At 42.4% G+C, this 21,610-nt stretch overlaps 1 protein-coding gene across 4 annotated transcripts in view; it reads right to left on the bottom strand.

Moving 5' to 3' along the window:
• Positions 1–866: 866 nt before the first annotated feature.
• The window catches only part of LOC115758596 (transcription factor collier), a 31,718-nt gene continuing 10,974 nt past the window's right edge, over positions 867–21,610 (bottom strand). The window contains exons 4-11 of one of the 4 annotated variants that reach the window (XM_030699345.1): positions 19,203–19,276; positions 16,716–16,784; positions 4,410–4,491; positions 4,055–4,235; positions 3,577–3,858; positions 3,354–3,498; positions 3,003–3,292; positions 867–1,070 (exon numbers count right to left, since the gene is read on the bottom strand). In XM_030699345.1, coding sequence (XP_030555205.1) covers positions 979–1,070; positions 3,003–3,292; positions 3,354–3,498; positions 3,577–3,858; positions 4,055–4,235; positions 4,410–4,491; positions 16,716–16,784; positions 19,203–19,276 — 1,215 coding nt within the window. In that variant the 3' untranslated portion in view covers positions 867–978. Of the gene's footprint in view, positions 1,071–2,195; positions 2,333–3,002; positions 3,296–3,353; positions 3,499–3,576; positions 3,859–4,054; positions 4,236–4,409; positions 4,492–16,715; positions 16,785–19,202; positions 19,277–21,610 lie in introns of those variants that run through there. The other 3 variants (XM_030699320.1, XM_030699328.1, XM_030699337.1) reach the window with 3 other exon arrangements.

The following is a 21,610-nucleotide window of genomic DNA, read 5'->3' as shown; positions in this document are numbered from 1 at the left end:
GGACTCTAGACTTACTAGCTGTGTGTTCTGATGGGATCGATTAAGTGCATCATATGCCAAAACTTTGATAAGTATTCGTTAGTTAATTTATTTTTATTTTTCGGGTATAATTAGCTATTCGTTAGCAGCCCAACCATATTTGATTTATTTATAATTTATTACATTGTAGGTATATATCATTTTGATTATGGTTCGTCTACTGTGCCAGTTCGACATAGTTTCTAAGTGAGTTTATCGAAAATTGTTCGGAAAATGATATGAGAGATATGAGCTGGAAATATAATTTGATTAATCGATCTTCAAAACAAATATTGTATATATATATATATTAATTTGTATATCTTGTTTTTGGTATTTAATTTTCGTATACAAGCATTTAGATATATCCAAAATTGATTTAACTTTATTTTCGCATGACTTTCAGATCATCAACGTATTTATCATAGGTGTGTATGTAAATTGGTATATTTTTTTCTATTCACAGTTCCGATAACTACATCCAATAAATATTTGATATATATATATATGTACATATATCGATTAATCAAGCAAATCTTAAGTGTGCAACTAACCGAACCGGCCAGGACTTTGACAAGAACTTATCCGTACAGAACTGGTCGGTTCCGTTTATTGACACCGGACTATCTTAGATCTTAGATTATAGAGCGGGCCGCAGTCCACGTATGATATGAGTTGCTGTTTTATTCATATGTATTCAGTTATTTGATATGGACCTAAAACATTTTGTATTTTTTTTTTTCGTAATTTACAAGGACATTTATAAAAAGTAATCAATCAAAAATAAACAACTTGTTTTCATTTTTGCATATTTATACAATAAATATTTTAGTGTATTTTGAAATATTGTTGAATTTGGAAACATTTTCATCGCTTATTGCACTGTCGAGCGTCTTTCTGTTCATTTCTTTTTGGAGCGAATCTCGGAGCCTGGGAAAATAGCTTGCCTTAATAATAATATTATTTGGTTGATGTCACCAGCTGACTGGTGCTATAGCCCTGTGTGTTGCAGGTGGGCAGGGCGAATGGGTTGAAACTCAAGCTGCTGACTCCTGCAAGTAAAAAGAAAAACGATATATTTTTAAAAATTAATTTAATTTGCATTAAAATCTCTTTTTCTCACGCTTCACAGCGTCATAAAACTAAAGGATTTCGCATGACAACTAACTTAAAATTAATTTTAAAATCAACTTAAAGCATCTGATATATTTCCATTATATTATTTTATTTATTTATATAAGATATTGTTTTAAAAAATTTGTCTAGTCGCCCTAACAAAAGTTTTCTTTGCTATCCGAAAATATCTTAAGAAAATAACATAAGCTAATAATTCAAATCAAATTGCCCGCCTAATGGAATGCTAAGCTAATCGAACATTTACTTGATTATCTATGTTCCGAATTTCGAACTCGATGCGATATCGCAATTTTTGTTGTAGCATACTTTAAAGGGTTATCCGAATTGAAATGTCGGCTTAACAGTAATATTAACCAGGGCTGCCAGCCCCAAAATACTCGTTGGCGGTTCAGAGTATTTGGTTTGTGAAGCTGGTCTTCTACATCCTTGAGCACATTTGGTTGGTTCAAAACTTGGCTATTTTATACTTAAAATTGTAATGAATAAAATGTAACTTTGAGTTACAGATGCAAAAAAATAATTAGATAATATTCGTAATATTCGAAATACTCGAAAGGAAATTGTGCAACGCAAAATTATAAATACCGTTAATATTCGAAATATTCGAAAAGAAGCTGTGCAACGCATATGAGAAAAATGTTGAAAAAATTATAAATACCGTTAAACAAGTGTTGGTTGTGTGTTGATGTTGTTATTGTTGATGTTGTTGCTGTTGTGGCAGTTGTTGTTGTTGTGGTGGATGTGTTTTATGAGAGACACAACGGCGGAATCCCAATCACCAGCTACACCCACTCATCAGAGTCGTCGCCGTCGCCGTCGCTGGAGTTGGATGCAGCGTTATCAGCGGAGGTGCCCATTGTCAACGCGAGGCGCCAGTCCATGATTGTTTTTGGGGGCGTCTCTGCTTGGCTGCCGATAAGGTTGTGCTCGAATGCGTGTGTGTGTGTGTGTGTGTGTGTGTGTGTGCGTGTGTGAGGGCTTCCAAGCTCGGTGCTGTTGTTGCCGTTGCCGTTGCTCTGCTTCGTCCTCGTTGCCTGCGCTTAAACGGCCGCCGCGGTCGCTGCTGAGACGGCGGGATTGTGCCAGGGCTGGTGCGGATGGGGATAATGATGCGGGTGGGCGGCGGCGACATGGTGATGCTGCACGAGGGCCGAATGCCAAGGCGTCGACACGGACACTGTTGGGGATTAATGTCGAAAAGGCACTTGCTGAGCAATTTTTCTTTCACTTTGTGGTGGGAAGTCGGTTTTCGAGTAGGTGTTTGTACGGGTATGGTAAAACAGAGCTTAAATAAAACTAAACTAAGCGCGAAAAAAAATATTGGAAATAACCATCATCAATCTAACAATTTTCTTATAGAGTTATATATGTATAGAAGACAACAAATGAGTTTGGAACTGATAACGGAATTTGAATGGGACCCTAACATATTTCGTAAAAGTATCTTCTGCCATGTAGATTATAATACCTAGGATTAGGATTCTAATATTCCCTCCAATTATCAAGAAATTTTTTAATTTTTATTGTTTGTCTAAAAATACTGGGCAATAATGACAAATATAAAAGTGAACTGCTGGTTTGGTACTTTTCGTTGCTTGACGCTTAAAATTCCCAACCAGTTAAAGCTTCGATTAACTTAAGCAAGACAGGAACGGCAAGTTCTGCTGCCAATCAGCGTAGCCTAGAAATCATCTCATCTCCTTCTCATCTTATGAAGTGTACAAAAAATGGTAAAAGATTCGCATCACGAAAACTGAACAAGCTGGGAGTCCGATTCTTATGCTATTTTAAATATGCAGGGCAGGGCTTACTGCTGGCAGGACTCAAGTCTGGGTTGGAGCACTTACTTGACGTGGAGTTAAACACGCTGCCTGGCGACGATGACAGCGTACCCATATTCGGTGCGGGCGCATATCCATTCGCAGTCGCTGCGACGGCGGCGGTGGCTGCCGTGGCGCCATAGGAGCCACCCGAGCTGTGGGGCGTGGAGGCGCTGCTGCAGTAGCCGCCGCGGGGACTGACGCTGCTCGACTGGGCGCGCTGGTAGTCGTCCTCGGTCCACTGGCCGGTGCCATCCTGGACGCTGACCGCCAGCTGACCTGCGTACGAGTTGAAGCTCGTGGAACCGCCGGGCGATCTGCTGCAGCAAGAGAAGCGTTAGAGACATCTGCCAAAGATCGGTTGGGGCTGTCGCTTACCTGGGCATGGAGTAGAGCGCCTCGACAAGATCTGCTGCGCGCTTGAGGATGATTTCCTTTTGTAGCTTCTCCGGATCGCCGGGATGCCTGGGTATGAGTTTCTGCAGCCGCTGGAAGCCATAGTCGATTGTAGGTTCGTTGAGTGCTGCTTGAACGACATAATCAAACGGGCGGAAAGCTTAGACATGCTAACAGGCAGGCATGGAGAACAAGATCTACTTACAGACATAGACAAAGCGTCCGGGCGAGCCCTTGCAGAACTGCTTGCTCTTGTAGGAGAGCGTCACCTCGACAACGCCGGGTATGTGTCGCGGAGGGGTCTGCACCCGTATCGCGTGCGATGTGATCAGCTCGCTCCACACCAGCATTGTGCCAAAGACCACCTGCAATCCGTCAAAGAAGTTGTCGCCCACAATGATGACTGTGGCGCCGCCTGTGGTCCAGCCCTCGCTGGGCGATATCGCCTTGATGCAGGGCGTGGCCACGGGCAGCGGCGGGTAGAGGCCTGCAAATGGTGCGGAAATAAACGGGATTAGTTTGGCTGAAGACGTGAGGAAGAGCAGGAGAAAAAAAATCAAGAAACGGGTTCGAGTTGCCAATTGCTACAGAATCGAAATGAAAAAGAAAACGAAAGCTCCATAAGGGGAGGAAAGAGCTAACAACTAACTAACTGATCGATTAATTGGAATTTAGTTACAGACCATCGTAGGTACTGTCGGGCGCTAGGGGGTGACCGGATATGGACAGGGATGTGTTGCCTGTACCTTCCGTTGTGTCCAGTCGCTTGGCGCGGCGTCCGTGCTTCGAGTTGTTGTGCACGAACATGTTGTCCGAGATGGCCAGCAGTGGCCCATCCACGGCCACCTGGGTGGAGATGACGACCTGGTAAGAGTAGGGAAATTGAGGAAAACGTTTTATTAGAAACCGATTTAAATAATTCTTAATCTAAATCATCGATTTCCAGATCAGCTGAGTCATTGTTCCTCTTCGAAATCACGCCTGGTCTTCTTCTTAAGCTTATAGATATATAGAATTTACAATTAAATTGAGACGTACCTGAAATCTCCTCATGTCCCGCGGATTGCCAGCATTTTTGAGGCAATTCTGATTGCACTTCAAGAAGAATTTAAGAAAAAAGCTGCAAGCACAAGGAATTAAGAAAACTAGTTAATAATTATTAATAATAATGAAAAAGGAAAATGATTTGTAGCTACTCGAAATTACATACGGATACTCGACAGGGCAAGGCCCGATTCAGATTGAGGCGGCGTGTGCCCTTTATGAGTTGCTAATGATCGGTTGCGCCTTTTGCAGTTGCCACTTGTCACTTGCCACTGGCCACGGATGCCACGTTTTGCAGCAGATGTTTCGCCTTGGGCTTGAGTCAATCCACTTGCACCCCCCCAACCCGGCCTCTGCCCCGGCTCGGGCCAGCAATTGCCGCGGGCGGCGCAGCGTGCGATAAGCGCTCGGCTCGGGCTTGGACTCGGACTCGGGGTGACAGTTATGTGTGTCCTGCAGGCAGGATATTCGAAATTGACACCCGTGTGTCGCGCATTTAAATGGTAAAATATACAACACCAACTGCCTGTAGCCACCCCCCTCCCCTCCGCTCCCCCCTCACCCGTTCTGCCTCCTGTTGATTTTATTTGCTGAAATAATATTTTGTCGCTGCAGGGGTCGCCCCGCCGAATTGGCAGCTACTTTTTCAGTACTTTTTTCAGGCGTTTTTGTTGTTTCTCACTCGACAAATTGGACAAATTAGTGCAGGGATAGTGTCACTCTTGCCCAGTTTCTCTCTGTCTCTCTCTCCCTCTCTCTCTCGATTTTCCCTTCTGGAGTTATGGGGCTCCACGCAGGCACATCTGCATATGTGCCCACGTTTGTTGTGCCATAAATTTGTTTATTGTTGTCCTGATGAAGTGTAGTTCAAGAGGATATCCTCTCGCGTCTGAGATGTGTTGAAAGGTGTGCGTGTCCTGAGCTTGAAAATGTCATATGATATGCGTGCTACGTAGATCACATGACATATATCTGCCTAAATTTGGATTGAAGGACTTGTGGTATATCTATTTAAAATATGTATCTATGTGTATATGTATTGTATAAAGCAAAAGCTTACTAAAACAAGCAAATTTATCAATATGTTTTGATACCCAGCCTATATAAAACTTGTGCTCCAATCATCGAAGAAGATGGCATTTTTCGATATTCTAATATATATATATTATATTATAATATATATTTATATAAACATAAATTGTGTATGAAAATACAATTAGAATTATAAATTGGGAATTGAATTTATGTTCAAATTTATATATATTATATATATATATATATATATATTATGTGGCAAATCAAGATTGGATTATTGCTGTGCAAAACCTGATGCACGAATCGAACTTAAAAGCGAGCCGACTATTTATTTGCAGTCTATAAATTCGCTACTCTTAAATTGATCAAGTAAATAGTTAATTTTTCGAAGTTTAGCTAGAAACAAATTCTTAACAACTTAAAAATCGAATTCGCAATCATCTGAACATTAAGATTGTCTGGCAAACAGCAGGAAGATATTGTATCTAGTATAGTCGGCTTTTAACTTTGCATATTTGCATTTCTTAAAACACTTTTAATACATTTTTATGGTTCATATATAAAAACAATATTTGACGATAGCAAAACACAAATTTGACATACTCAATATGTGAAATTTCAATTTCGATTCGATAAAATACACGAGCGTAACAAATGCCAGACCTATTTCCGCTTATCAGAGAATTTGAGTGCGGCATTGGGCACAATTAATTACGAACTTCATACATTTCGGACTATGAATAATGTATATATATATATAAATATATATATAGATATATATAAGTGTGCATATAGGGCCACGCGCAAGCTGATTGTGAACTTGTTGAAGCCGGAGTTGGACCCGGGAATGGAAACAGATGTGTGTGTTGTATTTTGTTTTTATCCACTGTGCCAGCAACAACAACAACAACAAAGACAACGACAACAACAACAACAACAACAAGAAACAGCATCAACATGAGCAGCATCATTAACACGGCCATCGGCGTTCCCTGAGGGACGCAGCGCCGTGTATCTGTCAGATACAATATCGAGTTACACAGAGACCCTCACAGATGCAACTGCAGTTGTCGGCATTGAAATTTGAATACGTATCGAGTGGATATTGAGAGCCGCTTTGTTTGGGAATAGGTTAACTCATTAACGGCTCATTCACGGTACTAATTTTTTGTTCTAGCAGCCACCCCCGACGTGCCCCTAGCCCTGCCTCTATATGGGCAGCTAATTGACTTTCTCGGAAGTAGAGCAGAGGCAGCGACTTGTTCACAAACTCGCACGCTTGAATTACAATGTTTTCAAATATCCTGACAGGACGCATAAATTGCCAGAGCGATGCACGGCCCATGCAGGCTTCCCATTTGCATATGCCAAGGACTGTGAGAATCCTTGCTGATTCAATTTAATCTGGACTGGATTTCTTAGGATTTGTGGCACTCGGAACCTGAAGCGCATCTTCGCTTTGCTGTTCGACAGTTTTGTGGCCCAACTCCTGCTGGGCAATTAAAAATTCAACGCGCGTCTTGCCAATAAATCAAAGTGTCTCCATCTTCGTCTTGGCTGTGGGGCAACAAAGTTTCTTCGACTTTGTCCTCGCTCTGACTGCTGGCCACGCGAAATTTTCATTTAATGAAAAGCTACGCATCATCAAACGCGCGCACATGACATTGGCCTGGCCAGCAAAATGGCCAGCTTAAATGGCCAAAAATGGCGTCCACGGACCCATTGGCATCTGGAGCACGTAGACCCAACGAAGTGCATAATTGGTCATTCATATTTGGCCTAGCTCCTTGTTTCGGGCTACTTAACATTGCCTAGTAGCTTTAAATTTCAGCCGAACTCGATTGTAACCAGTTGAAGTTAAAGGAAAGGAAATATAGAGTTCAATTTTAGTATAATATTTTATAAAAAGAATTTATGCTTCTTTTATGTCTATATACTGGCAGAAACAATGTTAATCCTATAAAGCGAATACTAATATCTTCTGGCTTGCATCCTGGGGGATGCACCCTTATAAAGATTCAACCCAACACAGCTCAAGTAAATTTAATTTTTTAAACTTTCCAAAAAGCGAATATTAAAAATGTAAATACAGCAACTTTCTATGCTCGCTTGATAAATTTGTCGATAAATTCTTTTGATATTTTAAAATCAAATTTAAGCACTAGAAAATATTTTAATAGATTATCTAAACTTTGCTTGTATCTAAAAAATGTAACGTTAGTCGAAGATTCGATTTACATTAATTTTTCAAATTTTTAAAGTATTCTCAGGTTCAGGTAGAGCTATAAAACTTTGAAAAAAAAAATCATGAATATTTTAACAATATCGCCCTTAAAAAAAAACAATATTAATTCGAAATAAACAGCCTTCTGCACTAGGCTGAATTGAAATTGAAATAAATACGAACAGGTTGTAAACTTTCGAGCCGCCGGGAATATCCGAGTTGGAGTTTCATGAATGCTCCAACGATTAACTGCGAATTTGTGAATCAACAACAACAACAACAACAGAAAGAAGAGAATTGAGCTTTATCTTTGCATCGCTCGCACAACATTTAATGATGAATACGAACGTGCATAAATCGCTTTGGGTTCTGGACCTGGCTTGGCGCTGTCGGCGATGTTATCTGGCAGCCTTTGGTAGAAGTAGGAGGCGTCAACAGAATGTAGCCGAAAGCGTTTGTGGCGCACGCCAAGCAGCGCCACGGCACAGGTGAGTGGCAGTGGGCCCCACCCTCCTGCCTCCTGCCTCCTGCCTTGTAGCTGCTGCGGGCAACTTGGCGCTAATTTTTCACTAACGATAATATTCAAAATTTTCAACTTTATTGCCACATAAAGTCAATGACTATGCCAGACACGAACACACGCAGAGCCCAATGCTGCCAATTTAGCAGTTTTCGAGCTGAATGCGGCCGTCTTTGGAGCAGTTAATAGCTGAAATTTGCAATGCGTGCATTTCGGGTATTTATTCTTGTTTCCATTTAACTGGCCAGTATTGTAAAAGATGTAGGACCTAAGTCGCTTAGGTGTGACTCTACGTCAGATAAAACAGAAGTCTTCAGAGAAATGCACTCACCAATTTGCTTAAAAAGAAAGCAGTATGGACTCTGGTACTTCAAGACATAAATATATATATCTTAACGAAATTGTTTCGTATATTCGTATATTATGTGGCTGATTACACAAAAAACAAGAAGGAAGTCTTGTATGCTTTGCCCCAAGAAACGCCTTGCTAATTAGCTTCTTTTTTTTTTTTAGCAGTTTTTAGCATTCGACTTAGATACTTTTAGCATCAATTGGCATCACTGTCAAAAACGCACAAAGACACTGCGAAAAACTTACTTTGGCGCCATTTCCATGGCATTTTCACGCACACGCACATACACTGCCCACATAGACACACACCAAGGCAAAAGATGGCGGCCGACGTCACCATTTTGTTGATGTTCAGGTTCAGGGCTGCTGCTGTTTTCTATTGTTGTTGGAACTTTTATTTATTTATGCTCTTTCTCGGCTTAGCGCTGCACGCTTCGCGGCGCACGCACAAAACCCCAGCGCACAGACACCCGCAACACCCCGCAGCACCCCGCAACACCCCGCCACAATCCGCAACCACGACCCCACGGAGCACCCCAAGCTGTTGTAAAGATTTCCCGCCACCCGTCTCGATGTCGCGTCGGCACAATCCTTATCAAAATCGCACTTGGACTTGGACTTGGACTTGAACGTCTTTCGCCGTCTTTGTTGAGAGTTCATAGCTTTTGGGTCTTTGTAATAGACTTTGAGGGCGGTTTTCCATGCTCTGTTTCTTTTCTTGTTGTTTGTGTGTGTTTTGTTACGCTTTCGTTTTCGTTGTGGTTCATCCTTTTGGCAGGAAGAGAAAACCTAAGTATGGAACTTGTTGAAAACACTTTCGCTTATCCTTCAGAATCCTCGCAGACACACGCCAAGAGAGCGAGAGCGAGCGCGAGAGCTAATGCGAAAGTGAGCAGCATTTCGAGTGAGTTTTGAGTGAATTCCCGTATCTTTTGAGTGGAGCTTTGCCTGCGTTCATTTCGTGAATGAATCTTCCCAAGTAACGCATGAGGGGGAAGGGGGGGGGGGGTTCTGATGCTTTTTTGGCAGAGTTTTGTTTGTTTTGGGCGTGCGTGTGCGTGTGTGCGTATGTGTGTGCTGGGGGTTGCTTTGGGATTCAATGTCATGCCGCTGGGACCAGGGAAATACCTCGTAACTGTTCTAGTCGACGTTGTTGTTTTTGTTTTTACCGGGAGAAGCAGCAACAGCAGCAGCAAGAACAACAAATTTTGGCAGCTTTTTTTGTTTGCGATTTCTTCATCTTTAAACTGATTATTTCTGTAAGCACATACGCATCTGTGAGCATGTGTGTGCGTGTGTGTGACCATAAAAATACCATATCGAGGTTAAATATCAGACATCGATAAAAGCTACAGGCAGACAAAGATACAGCTACAAGGAGAACAAATACGAAAGTATCTTTGCCAGCGTGCTGCTGAAAGTGTCTGTGTATCTGTAGCTGTGTCTGTATCTGTATCTGTATCTGTGTCCGTGTGTTTGGGTTTTGGTCCCAACATCAATGTCTTTAACTTTTGCTACTCTTTGGCTTATCCCTTTGCATCCGCTTCTAACCTTTGGCGAACTACTGAGCCATCAAATTATCGACCTTATTGAAATGCGTAAATTATGCTAACTATTTTGTAGCGATACTTCTGAGTGTGTGTGAGTGAGTATGTGTGTGAGTGTGTGGATGCCTATGTTGACTGCCAGTTAACGCTTTTAATATGATTAATTATGCAGCATGTGTAAATGGCAGAGGAAATAGCTAAACGAATCACAACACACGAGAAACCTGAGCTGAGCTCCTTTAGAAGCTGCCTAATCAGAAGGCATTTGGCGGGGATCTGTAAATTTTAAATAACATCGCGGTCATTTCAATTATGCACATCAGATAGTTTGAAGCACACATTATTGATAATTCATCGGGTTCTCCAGCTAAACAATTTTAACCATGATATTGAAACAAAGTACACATTAAAGCCTAAAACTTCTTTGTCGAAGTATTCCTTATATAAAATGTACATATGCCCTTTGCCAAGCTATCCATATCAATCTAAAAGGTTTCACAAGTATCTGACATGAATTTTTGTTAATTGTCAATTCATATATGTTAAGCACTTTAATGAAATGTAATTTAACTGATTTGTTTTAATTTGAAGCATAAAGATAATTCTACAGTTTATCTATCTGTATAGTCCAAACAAAAGCCATAGTACCTTGCTGTTGAATTTGCCACAATAAAAATCATCTGACTGTGGAAATTCCAGCAAATGTTTTTAAAGCAAGGACTATACAAAAAAAAATGTTAATCTGCAATTTGAAAATAGATATTTATGATTTAATAAACTACTTTTCCCAGGAGCTAACGATTCGCAACGAATGCCATTTTGCCATTTAAGTTGAGAGAAAGAGTAGGAGCAGAAATTTGCATTAATAATTCAATTTCAATAGACAGGCAACAAATATGCAAATTGTGCGCTCTTTGAAATGCAAAATTCAATTCGAATTTTGTATCCGTTGATTTATGAGGTGCGAATCAAGTGCAGTCGCACGCGGTTAGGCAAAGTGTCTGCTGCACGAGCCTGAGAACGGGCCACTTCAAAGAAATTCACCAGCAAAGAAATGATGTTTGTGTGTGTGTGCATCGATTGGGACGCCACTGTCTGGCATTGGTTGGCCAGCAATAAAAAGTCAAATGTACGAGCCGGGATATCTTTATCGATAATTAACTGTTATGGACTCTGTCTCTCTCCGTCTCTCCGTCTGTCCGTCTGTCCGTCTGTCTGCTGTGTCTGCCCAATATTTCATATGCCTGCGTGGGCCTGTCGATTGCTGACCACAAGTGCCGTTATATTTGTGTCTGCGTTTCATTTTTTGCTGTTTTCTTTTCCTGTGTCGCTTTGAATATTTGAGCAGCCCTGGCCCTGGCCCTGGCACTCGCAGCCAACCATTCACCACATTCGTGTATGCAGCAGCCCTCAGCCCCCGGAACGCAGCCAACAAACTCGTCCACTTCATTTTCAGTTTCAGTTTTGGCTTCGGTTACATTTGTAACCCCCGCGCCATCACCTGAACGGGAGCTGGCGAATGGTGTGCCTGAATGCATTTAGAAAATTAAAAATTGTAGCCACAACTAGCAGCAGTTTTGTCATCATTTTAGCGCGATTATCAAGGCATGCAATGGCCAAAAACATTTGCTTGCCGCACGCAGCCAATACCCTGTTTACACTCGTGGCGTTGCATAGTGTGTATAGTCTGTAGCAGACCAACAAGCGTGGCCGTATTCAATATGTTTGAATGATGTGAACTGAAACTCATATACAAAAATGGAATGCTTTTGTTTTATAAATAATTCGCAAAATAAATATTGAAAATGTCTTTCGAGAAGTCTTGCTTAAGGAACCCTTATTTTGGCCGCCACTGTATTCAGCACGCGCGACTTGCATATTGGACACCATTAAACGTCAATTCTATTTGTCGCCGTCGTGATGGGCCTTGGGGGTTTAGTGGGTTTAGTGGGTGTAGTGAGTGAGAGGAGTGAGGGGGCGGGCCACAGTTGCCCACATTTGCCCGTGAGTTTGCACTTAGTTTATTTGTCGCGCCGGCAAAATATAGAAAATTGAAATAAAGCGAAGAAACTGCCAATGACGTAGATAAATGCAAATGCGGCAAATTTCGGATTGTGCGCTTGTGGCTTTTTGCTCCTTTCTGTTGGCCACTCTTCCAAATGGCAATTTTCAGCTAGTTCCAACAGATGGGCGATGTTTGATGTATTTGTTTTTTTCATTTTCCTTAAAGTGCACAGCACAATTTACTCAAATTAAAAAGTCGCAGCGGTCATTCGACACGCGATAATCGTTAACTGCCGTGTGACTGTGTGTGCGTGTGTGTGTGTGTGTGTGTGTGTGCTGTCAATGCAGCCACGGTATAATTTGCGTTATTACGCATACGCCAGATGTGCCCATCATAAACATTAAATGGGTACATGGAATGAGATTAAAATTGGAAATAAATACGAAAATACGAAAAACAAAGCTCAAGATCACCGAAAATGTGTGAAAAAAACGCGGAACATGTCGCAAACGACACAAACAACACAACACAACCACACACAAAAATGAGAACAACAACCACATAGATGCCACAGTTGGCACAGCCAGAGCTGGGCCAGAATCATCCACGGTGGCGACAATGCGACCACCGCCGAAGTGCGCTTTAAATTCACTTAATTATGGAACACACACGAAGCGCATACCAAAAGATGCGTAGCAAACGTAGCAATCGATCCGCACACAATGCGCCGAGTGTCCTCGCAAATCATAAATAAAAGGAGGCCCGAGACGGCTGCTCACAAGTTGGGACTGTGTTGAAACTGGGCTTCCAAGCTGAAGCTGAGCCCGAAAACGTAGACCGAAATGGAGTTGGCGATGGCGACTGCGCTTGCGCTTGCTCAGTCCTCACCTGCGCTGGTAATTGCAAATCCTCAGCTATCTACAGGTACTGTGACAAAAGGCTTAAATACTGGAGTTAACAATTGAATCGCAGCTGGACAAATTCGACTAAGATCGTGACTTAAACTTGTATCCCGGTAGATTAGATTAAATAATAATCAGTAACTTATTTAAGGCAATGTAGATTGACTAAAGCTAACTAATGTGCAAAGATTCCAAATATTAATCGAGTATTTTCTTTACTTATCTCAAACTGTTCTTCAAAAATATTCCCAATTCGCTTTCGAATTTTTAAATATTGAAAGTTCTCTAATTTCTAATCTTTAATATAATAAGAAATTCATTTTAGTTTAATAAGTGGCATTCCCTTAAATATGTAGCATACTATCTTTTAATGAAGAAATGAATATAAACCGAACTTGTGTGTCATAGTAATAATTCATTTGGATTTTAAATGCTGTAAGCTTTTATTTTGAATTGATTTCGTATATGTAAGGCGCATTTTGCCCCACTGTGCGTATGTGCCGCATTGTGTGCACATTTTCGGCATCTGTAAAGCCGCTGCCGGCGACTGCAGATCGTTGCATGAATAACAGAAATTCATCAATAAAACATGTGGAAACCAAAGCTGTGTCTCCTTGATGTTGTTGTTGCAGCTGTTGCTGTTGCGGCTCTCACGGCACACGTTCGAGCGTCATGCAAGTGGCAGGAACAGCGGCAGCAGCAATCGCAACTGGTGTTGTCTGCTGGTTGTTGTCATATGTATCAGTTTTTGGCTTAGCCACAACCACTTTGAGATGCAGGCGGCCAGGCCAGCTCAGAGTCGGAATTTTCAATCAGTTCCAATTGTTGCGCGCTCAGTGACAAGTTTTCAGCGATCTGCAGCCGAGTGGCGAAATGTGCTGGACCCCCGGCCAAGTTAGCGCTTTAGCGTGTGGGCCTTGCAAAATTTAGTTGCGAACACATAGATTATCCAGGCAGAACGAGCTGGCCAGAGACCTGGCGGCATGATCTACTGGCATATCAATGAGCCGGAGCAGTTGCTGTCTCCGACTGATCCATGCCGCCGCCGCGGCTCTGATTGGAGTGTGTGCAGCGGTGATTGATATGCGCCTCTGCAGTTGGATCTGGCAATGGCTCTGGTTCTGGTTCTGACTCTGCCTCCTACTCTCTCTCGCTCTCTCTCTCTCTCTCTTTCTATCTCTGTCTACGCTATATGGCGACAAGAGTTACAGGCCGGCTGACAAATGCGACATGTGCCGAGGCAGAAATGCCAGCGGCTGGATGTTGGGAATGCGACGGGATTAACCAATTTGGTCAATGCCAGCTGCGGCTAACAAGGCGATCGCATTGCGCAAATAAACAGGCGAAAAATGAATTAATAATCGTAAATATCGCGCCTGCGCACGTGGATCCACACTCCAGTTACCTGTCCGGCTGGATGGACAGCAGCCAATAACTGTTCTTGCAACGGATTTCGCTCCATTGTGGAGCACGTAGCGCGAACGAAAACACGCTCAGCAATTTTAACAAGATCATAAATGCTGGGGGCTCTGATCTTGCCGAACCATAGCTTGGCCCAGGCCCAGGCTGTTGCTTCCATAGATTTCCTAATTTGCAAACAGGGTCTCTTTTTACAGCCAACAGCAGCAACATGAACAGGCAATCAATTAAATTTAATTATCACACCAATTATGGCCTGATTGCCAGCAACCAGCCAGCGCATAAATGAGTCTCCATCTCCAACTCCGACTCGGTCTAAGTCTTGGCCTTGGCGTCCCTCCATGCTTTTGTAATAGAATCATTAAGTCTCTCGATGTTGCTGCTGGCCCGAGGCCAGTTTTCGCGGAATACCACCATGGTGGACAATCTATATAGATGCCATTTGGCAGCTGCACTTTTACAGATAGGCAAATTGTTTTGAACACCCGTTGCCCCAGTTGAAGGGACCACCGCAGCTGGCAATGTTAGCCACAATGATAATGATGTTGTTGGAGTCCATCGGTCGATTGGGGATTGTTATCTGCATAAGGTGCGATTCAATTGACCAGCTCAAATTCTTCAACAAGTCTGTCGCACGCAAGGAGTCCAACCAACAAGGCAATCGAATCATTCAGGAGTAGCTCACTTATGCAAAAAAAAAGGAGAAGAAGCATGTCGAGATCCGAGCCCGACAAGGAAATACTATGAATCGCGCGCCGAACTGTTTTTGCCAACATTCTGCTTTCCTTCTCTAGACACATCCGGCTGTGCTTTTTTTGTGGTGTTTATTATAAAAATTTAAGGGCAGGAGCGTGTGGGGGAGAAGTATCCGAAAAGTGATATAATTCTCAGTATGTACTCTATAACATTCTATAAGATAAACCAGTTAATAACTTCGGTGTCTTTAGCTCTAATGGGCTTTGAAATATGCGTAAAAAACAAGATTTCGATATCGATATTATGAACATATCCGTAGTTATCGATGAGTTATAACAAATATTTCGATATCGATATTATGAGCATATTCCTAGCTATCGATGAGTTAACATAAACTTGATCTTAACGTGTCAAAGGAGAAGCTACGTTTGAAATTTCAAGTCTCTGGTTCCCATAGTTAATCAGATTGAGCCGAATAACCAAACGGACAGAAAGATAGACTCGACTATCGATGTCGAACAGGGGGGGGGGGGGGGGGGGTCGGATATGTCCTTTAGCCATTCTATTGGGTGTAGGATATAATTACATTCTTTTGGGTAATTGTAAGTAATTAAATACCTGTTAAAGGCAGAAATATAATTTGAACTTTGAAGCTGGTAACTTAGCTATTCAATAAGACAAGTGAATAGTTATTTATTTAGTTAGGGCTAGTCTACACTAAAAAATAAAATTTAACAATTTCATTTAAGTGATTTATCAGTGTGGATTATTGTAAGCCCTTCTTAATGTGCCCCTTTCAAATATTATAGTTTTTTCAAGAATTCTCTTTCTACTCGCATATTATTTGAATGAAATTAATATTCTCAGCCTTGTTTTCCGCCCCGCGCCTGTCCGCCTCCTGTGGCTACTTATATTTTTGTGCAAACAATTTGTATTTCTCTAATAATATTTCCGAAGCCAATTAGAGGCGACGCACTCCCGGCTGGCGGCCTCAGGCTCCGGCTCGACCTCGACTGGGAAGTGGCTGCGGCACTGGGATCGACGGGCTGAATGGCAGCCGCAAGGATGTGCATACAATTAACATAATTCGCCTGACACGTGACAGGCGCACGAGGGGCGGGTCCGGGACACGGAGAAGGGATGCGGCAGAGGGCGGACGGGGGTGTCGGATTGCCATTGCGAGTGCTGCACTCGTCTCAATTTACAATTTACAATTCACAATTCACAATTTATGAAAATAGAATTTGCTTTGGCATGTTGATGAACTTTCATTTCGGCCAGCTCAGACTTGGAGCACCCGGAGCTCCCGGAGCTCTTGCTGTCTCGCCAGTTGCCCCCGCCGCATGCGACAACTGCCCCGCCCCATCTTGGGGCAAGCTGCCGCATCATGTTTTATATTGCAGTTGATAATAATGCCAATAAATCAACGATACGCATACAAGCCGCAAACAGGCAGGCAAAATAAAAAGCGCTCAGCGCCGATGATGAAAAGCAGCTTAAAATGTCATCTTTTGTATGGCGCAGCAGCTCGGAGTTGGAGCTGCCGCTGGAGTCGGAGTCTGGGGAGGTATATTCTGTTAGGACATTATACATCTACTTACCGATCAATAATGACGGGGTCCGATGGCGTCTCGTTGCGGTTACCACAGCTCTTCTTATCACAGCAGCGGCTGCAGGTAAAATAAAATGAAATCGATGGGTTAAAAATCTTAAAGAAGAGTTTAATACAACTTAAAGCTACATGGGAAAATTGCTGAAATTACTCTCCCAATTATCTAGTTAACTTAACTAAACTTAAATTGAAGAAGAAAGACAATAGTCAAACCTTTCTAATTATATTTTTAAAAAATCTAAAAAAAATAATAACAAGAAGCACTTAAAGAAAAAGATTTCCTTGATATATAATATACACAGTGAGAAAAACGGCACTCCCTTCATTCTTTAATAAAAAATGTGAAAGCTTTTAAGCTCAAACAAAGCTACATTCTAGAATTAGGTATAATGTGTTACTTAGTTTAGATAAGATATGAAAATGCAATGAGCTCGAACAAATAGTTAATTTTTATAACATTAAAGCTTAGTTCAAGCTTAATAATAAATAAAAATTAAAGTTGCTTTCAACTCAAAAGTTTTGAAATAAAAACTGTGTTGGGATTTCCAAATCAGGAGCGACCCAATAAATTTATAAATATAGAACGCGCTCTTCAATGAAAAAGTGAATTTGCTTTATTTAAGTCTGATTGATTTATTATTTCCTTATATATTTCAGTGTGATTGATATCGTAGGCAGATTTTGACAAGTTCAAAAAAAATAGTTGAAAAACTTTTACATTTCATGTTTACTCATCGTGAATCTATTTATAATAATTAATTCTTTGGTGCAGAGAAATAATATGAAGTTAGGCAAAATGTTTTCTAGATTTCTTGCTATGCATATTCCGATTCTTTTTTGCAAAGAAAAAATACACGCATATACGCACTTGGATTGAGTTCAATGGCTGCGTAATTTTTGGCCGCACAGCCTCTGGGCAGCGATGAGATGTGGGGAAGGGTAAGGGCAAGGGGAAGGGTAAGGGGACTGGGTCGTTCGGGGGTGGCACACTAACTGGGCGGCTTCAGCTAAAGCTTGAGCTTTGGCATCGTCCTGGGCAGAACATAAACATGGATGACTAAAATGGGCGAAATGCCAAACGATAAAGGAGAAGCCATTGCCACGACTGCGACGTCGACTGCGACGTCAACTGCGACGCCGGCGCCATTGTGTTTGTATTTGCTTTGTGTTACGCGAAGCTGTTGATTTTTGCTGCTTTCTTGGCCAAGCCAAAGCTGGCGCTGGAGCAGGAGCAGGAGCAAAGTCAACCCCTGTACGTTGTCCCCTTGTTTTGATAATGCTACGCAAACATAAAAACTGGGTGCCAATCCGAAATAATAAAAGATGGCCGGCCAGCGCACCCCGAAGCTGTACCGACTGTTACGGCGGGGGCGGCGGGGGGCGTGGCCGGCTAAAGGGGACGAATCTGTGTAATTTTTTTGTTGTTTGCTTGTGTTTTTGCTGTGCCGTGTTGTGTATGCCCGATTTTGGAGTACTTTGGGTATGCTGCACTTGGAGGACTCGGTTCCTGAAGCTGAAACTCTAAATCTAACGTAACTCATCCAACTTATCTTTATCTTCAACTTATCCTTATCTTCAGCTTATCATTGCCTAGTTCAGAGATTTTTGGAAAGCCTGACCAAGAAGAACATTTCAGTTCAATTGAATGGGATAATTCTCGGCATATATCTTAATTGCCTTTACTTCAACATAAATTGTTAAAAATCTATTTTAATAATCATATTAAATTCAAGGGTATGCCGTAGTCGGTCACGTTTTGGTAGATTTTCATTTGTATTTTTTTTGAGGCAACCTTCAACTGTCAGCCTCCGTTGGGCGCTAGAAGGGTGAACTGCCCAGAGATATGATGATGCTAGATGTCGATGGGAAGAGTGGAAAAAAAAACGGAGAGAAAGAGATATGCGAAGAGGGGAGGGGGCCTTGGGGCTTGGGGGAGAGAGGAGGCTAGCGAGTGGCTGCCATTTATACGTTTCAGCTCTCGTGCGTTTGAGCGTAAAAATAAAACGAAGGACGCATCGGCCGACTGACAGGACAGGACAGGACAGGACACGGCAGGGCGGACAGACGGGACAGAATGGAATGGCATAGAAGGGCGCGACACGATGGAGGGTTGAGAGGCAAACTAAAAAATCAACATTATTAAAGCAGGCAACAAAAAAGCTCCAAGAAAGGCAACCAAAAAATATAAAAAATAAAAAAAAAACAGAAAGAAAACAAAAGCTGCGTAGTGGAAAAATCACGCGGAAAACGCTTAAAACAAATGAGCGTAGCTGCCAAGGGCGAAGGGAAGGGGGAAGGGAGAGCAAAGCTCACAAGCCAAACATAAATACTTGGACAAAGCTCTGGGGAGCCAAAGCGGCAACTGGACACCCTCGAGACAAGGGAATCAAAGGTGTGGATTACTCAAAGTAGAAGTCAATGCATCCAAATCATTTGCAGATTATTAAAGGAATCCGACGCGGCAAAAAGAACTCACCTGCACATCACCTCGTGCGTCAACAGGACACGGCACATCTCGGGATTCTTGTCCTGCCCCTCGTAGATGATGGCCTGCAATGAAGAAAGCATACACAAATTGTAAATAATTGTTTACTAGCTGGTCTCAGCTCTGGCCATATTTTACGTACTAAGGAGTGAGCTTAGGCCAAAAGGATAAAAGGCAAATATACACCGCAGCTCAACTAGGCTTAGGTCGTTTTCGCGGGAGCCAACTCACAATTTATACAAAGCTTTTTTTCAGACAGAAAGATAGACAAAATGCTAAGTTAAATAGATACTTCGCAAAGACTTATAAGACAACTTAGACAACTTAAACCAACCTAAATAACTATTATTTATAATATAATATATCATATAGTCTTAAAAAGTTACCTCTTCTAATGAACAACTCGATTTGAAAATAAGACTTCTGATGAGCTGCTATAAAGATCGATTCACAAATATTTTACCTGTGCCTACTGGGTGAAAAATCGATATAATTTATCAAAATAGAATTTTGACTTAAAATATTGTTGCCAGATTTAGAGTTCTAACCATGATCAAAGACCCAAACCTCGTGAAAATCGGCGATATTTGACCGAGTTATGGGAGTAGGAAATTCCTACCTATGTCTATATATGTTAGGATATTTGAAGGTACCATTTTCATATGAATTTTGACTACAAATAATGTACCCAGAATTATATGCCACATTGATCAAGAGGTAAAACCAAAACAAAGACCCAAAACCTTGTGAAAATCGGACGATGTTTGACCAAGTTATGGCAGTAGGAAATGTTACCCTATGTCTGTCTATATTGTCTCCGTATCATATTGAAGGATATTTAAGGGTAGCCAAGTGAAACATTCTCGATCTATTCCATTGATTAGTCGGATTGTGTACTCACCTCTGGTGATTATCGCATATATAGAGCACATCAGCCCTATAGCTCAATGGGAACCTGTTATCATCCCCAACCATTAGGCAAATACAAACAGACATAAATGCTAATTACGGTGCAACTACTCGAGAGTTGTGAGCTGAGCTGGTCAGAAGGTCGCGCCATATGGGACACACACACCGTGCAAATATTTACACACTCGAAGCGGGACCTAAACGCCGCGGCGGGCGGCCAAATTTCGGCTAATAATAACTGAGGGGGCGCACTTGGTATTTGTATTTGTTTGGGCGGTAAAAAAGTAGAAAACTTCGTAGTCGCTGTTTGCCTGGGTGGGTGGGCACCAAGAGAGGGAGAGGGAGAGGGGGCAAAACATTTTAGTGTCAGTGACTACAGAAAATCGTGGCATGTGCGAGGCACACGCACTTGATTGTGCACTCCAAGTGGCAGGGAAATGTTAACCGCAAGTGCAACTCTCGTCAGACAATCTGCTGCAATTTCAAGAGATGAAGATGCGGAAGGGAGAAACTCTCGAGTGTGTGGTGGAACAAAAACAAATAGATAAACAAACGAGGCGAACAACCACTGCAAGGGGCGCAGGAAAAAAAGGCACATAGTTCTCTAATTTAAAAATGATTAAAGCGGGTTGCCGGCTCGTCTCTGCCTCCCTGTAATCCAACACTCATCCAATGAATTAGTTTGGCAAAAACACGGCATATGCGACAGCAACAGCCCGAAGCCCGAGCGGGGGGTGGCCACCGGACTGTGGACTCATTCATCACTATCAGCGTCCTTGCAGGACGAGAGCTGTAAAAATGCATGTACCCGTGCCTTGCCGTGCCGTGTACACGCAAAAGTAATAACAATAACTACCTAGGATAACTTGCACGGAGAGGAACCGGCAATCATTTCATCCACCAGCGAATGCTGCCACTTGCCACCGCGTCAAGGACGAGTGCCTCTGACGTCATCAGCATATGTGCATTGTTTCTGTTTGGCTTGTCTCCCGCCTCAGTCGCATCCAGCCCAGCCAGAAGCCAGGGCAAGCCAAACAGATAATCAGAAATTAATTTCACTGCAACCAGTCCTGGCAGCGGGTTCTCCCCCTGCCCCCCTGCCCCCCTGCTGAGCATAGGTAACGCGGCAGCAGCATCAATGGCACATGTAAAATTATGATCATCCCTTATTATCCAGTTTGTTGGGTTAATAATTCCCCTGCCCTGCCCTTCCCATCGTATATAACGAGAACACAACGTCGAAAAAACATTAACAGCCTTGCCCTTCCGCCCAACTGAAGCTCCCTAAGTCCAGGGATAACAACAACTATCCGCAAAGGATACAACCAATGCCTTGGCTTAATGTCAACTAGCTACCAGCCAACAGTTGGGATTGCATTGAGTGTGAGTCTGCTTTTTGTGGGACAAGTGCAGCTAATTATAGCCCAAGCTCGTGTCCGGACACGGGCCCAGATTCAGCTCGGGACAACATCCTTCGTCAAGGATTTTGG

The sequence above is a fragment of the Drosophila novamexicana genome, unplaced genomic scaffold (genome assembly GCF_003285875.2).
Source record: "Drosophila novamexicana strain 15010-1031.04,08,12 unplaced genomic scaffold, DnovRS2.1 tig00000008-arrow-pilon, whole genome shotgun sequence".
In the NCBI taxonomy this organism is placed as follows: Eukaryota; Metazoa; Arthropoda; class Insecta; order Diptera; family Drosophilidae; genus Drosophila; species Drosophila novamexicana.
This window is presented reverse-complemented; position numbering and strand designations above follow the sequence as displayed.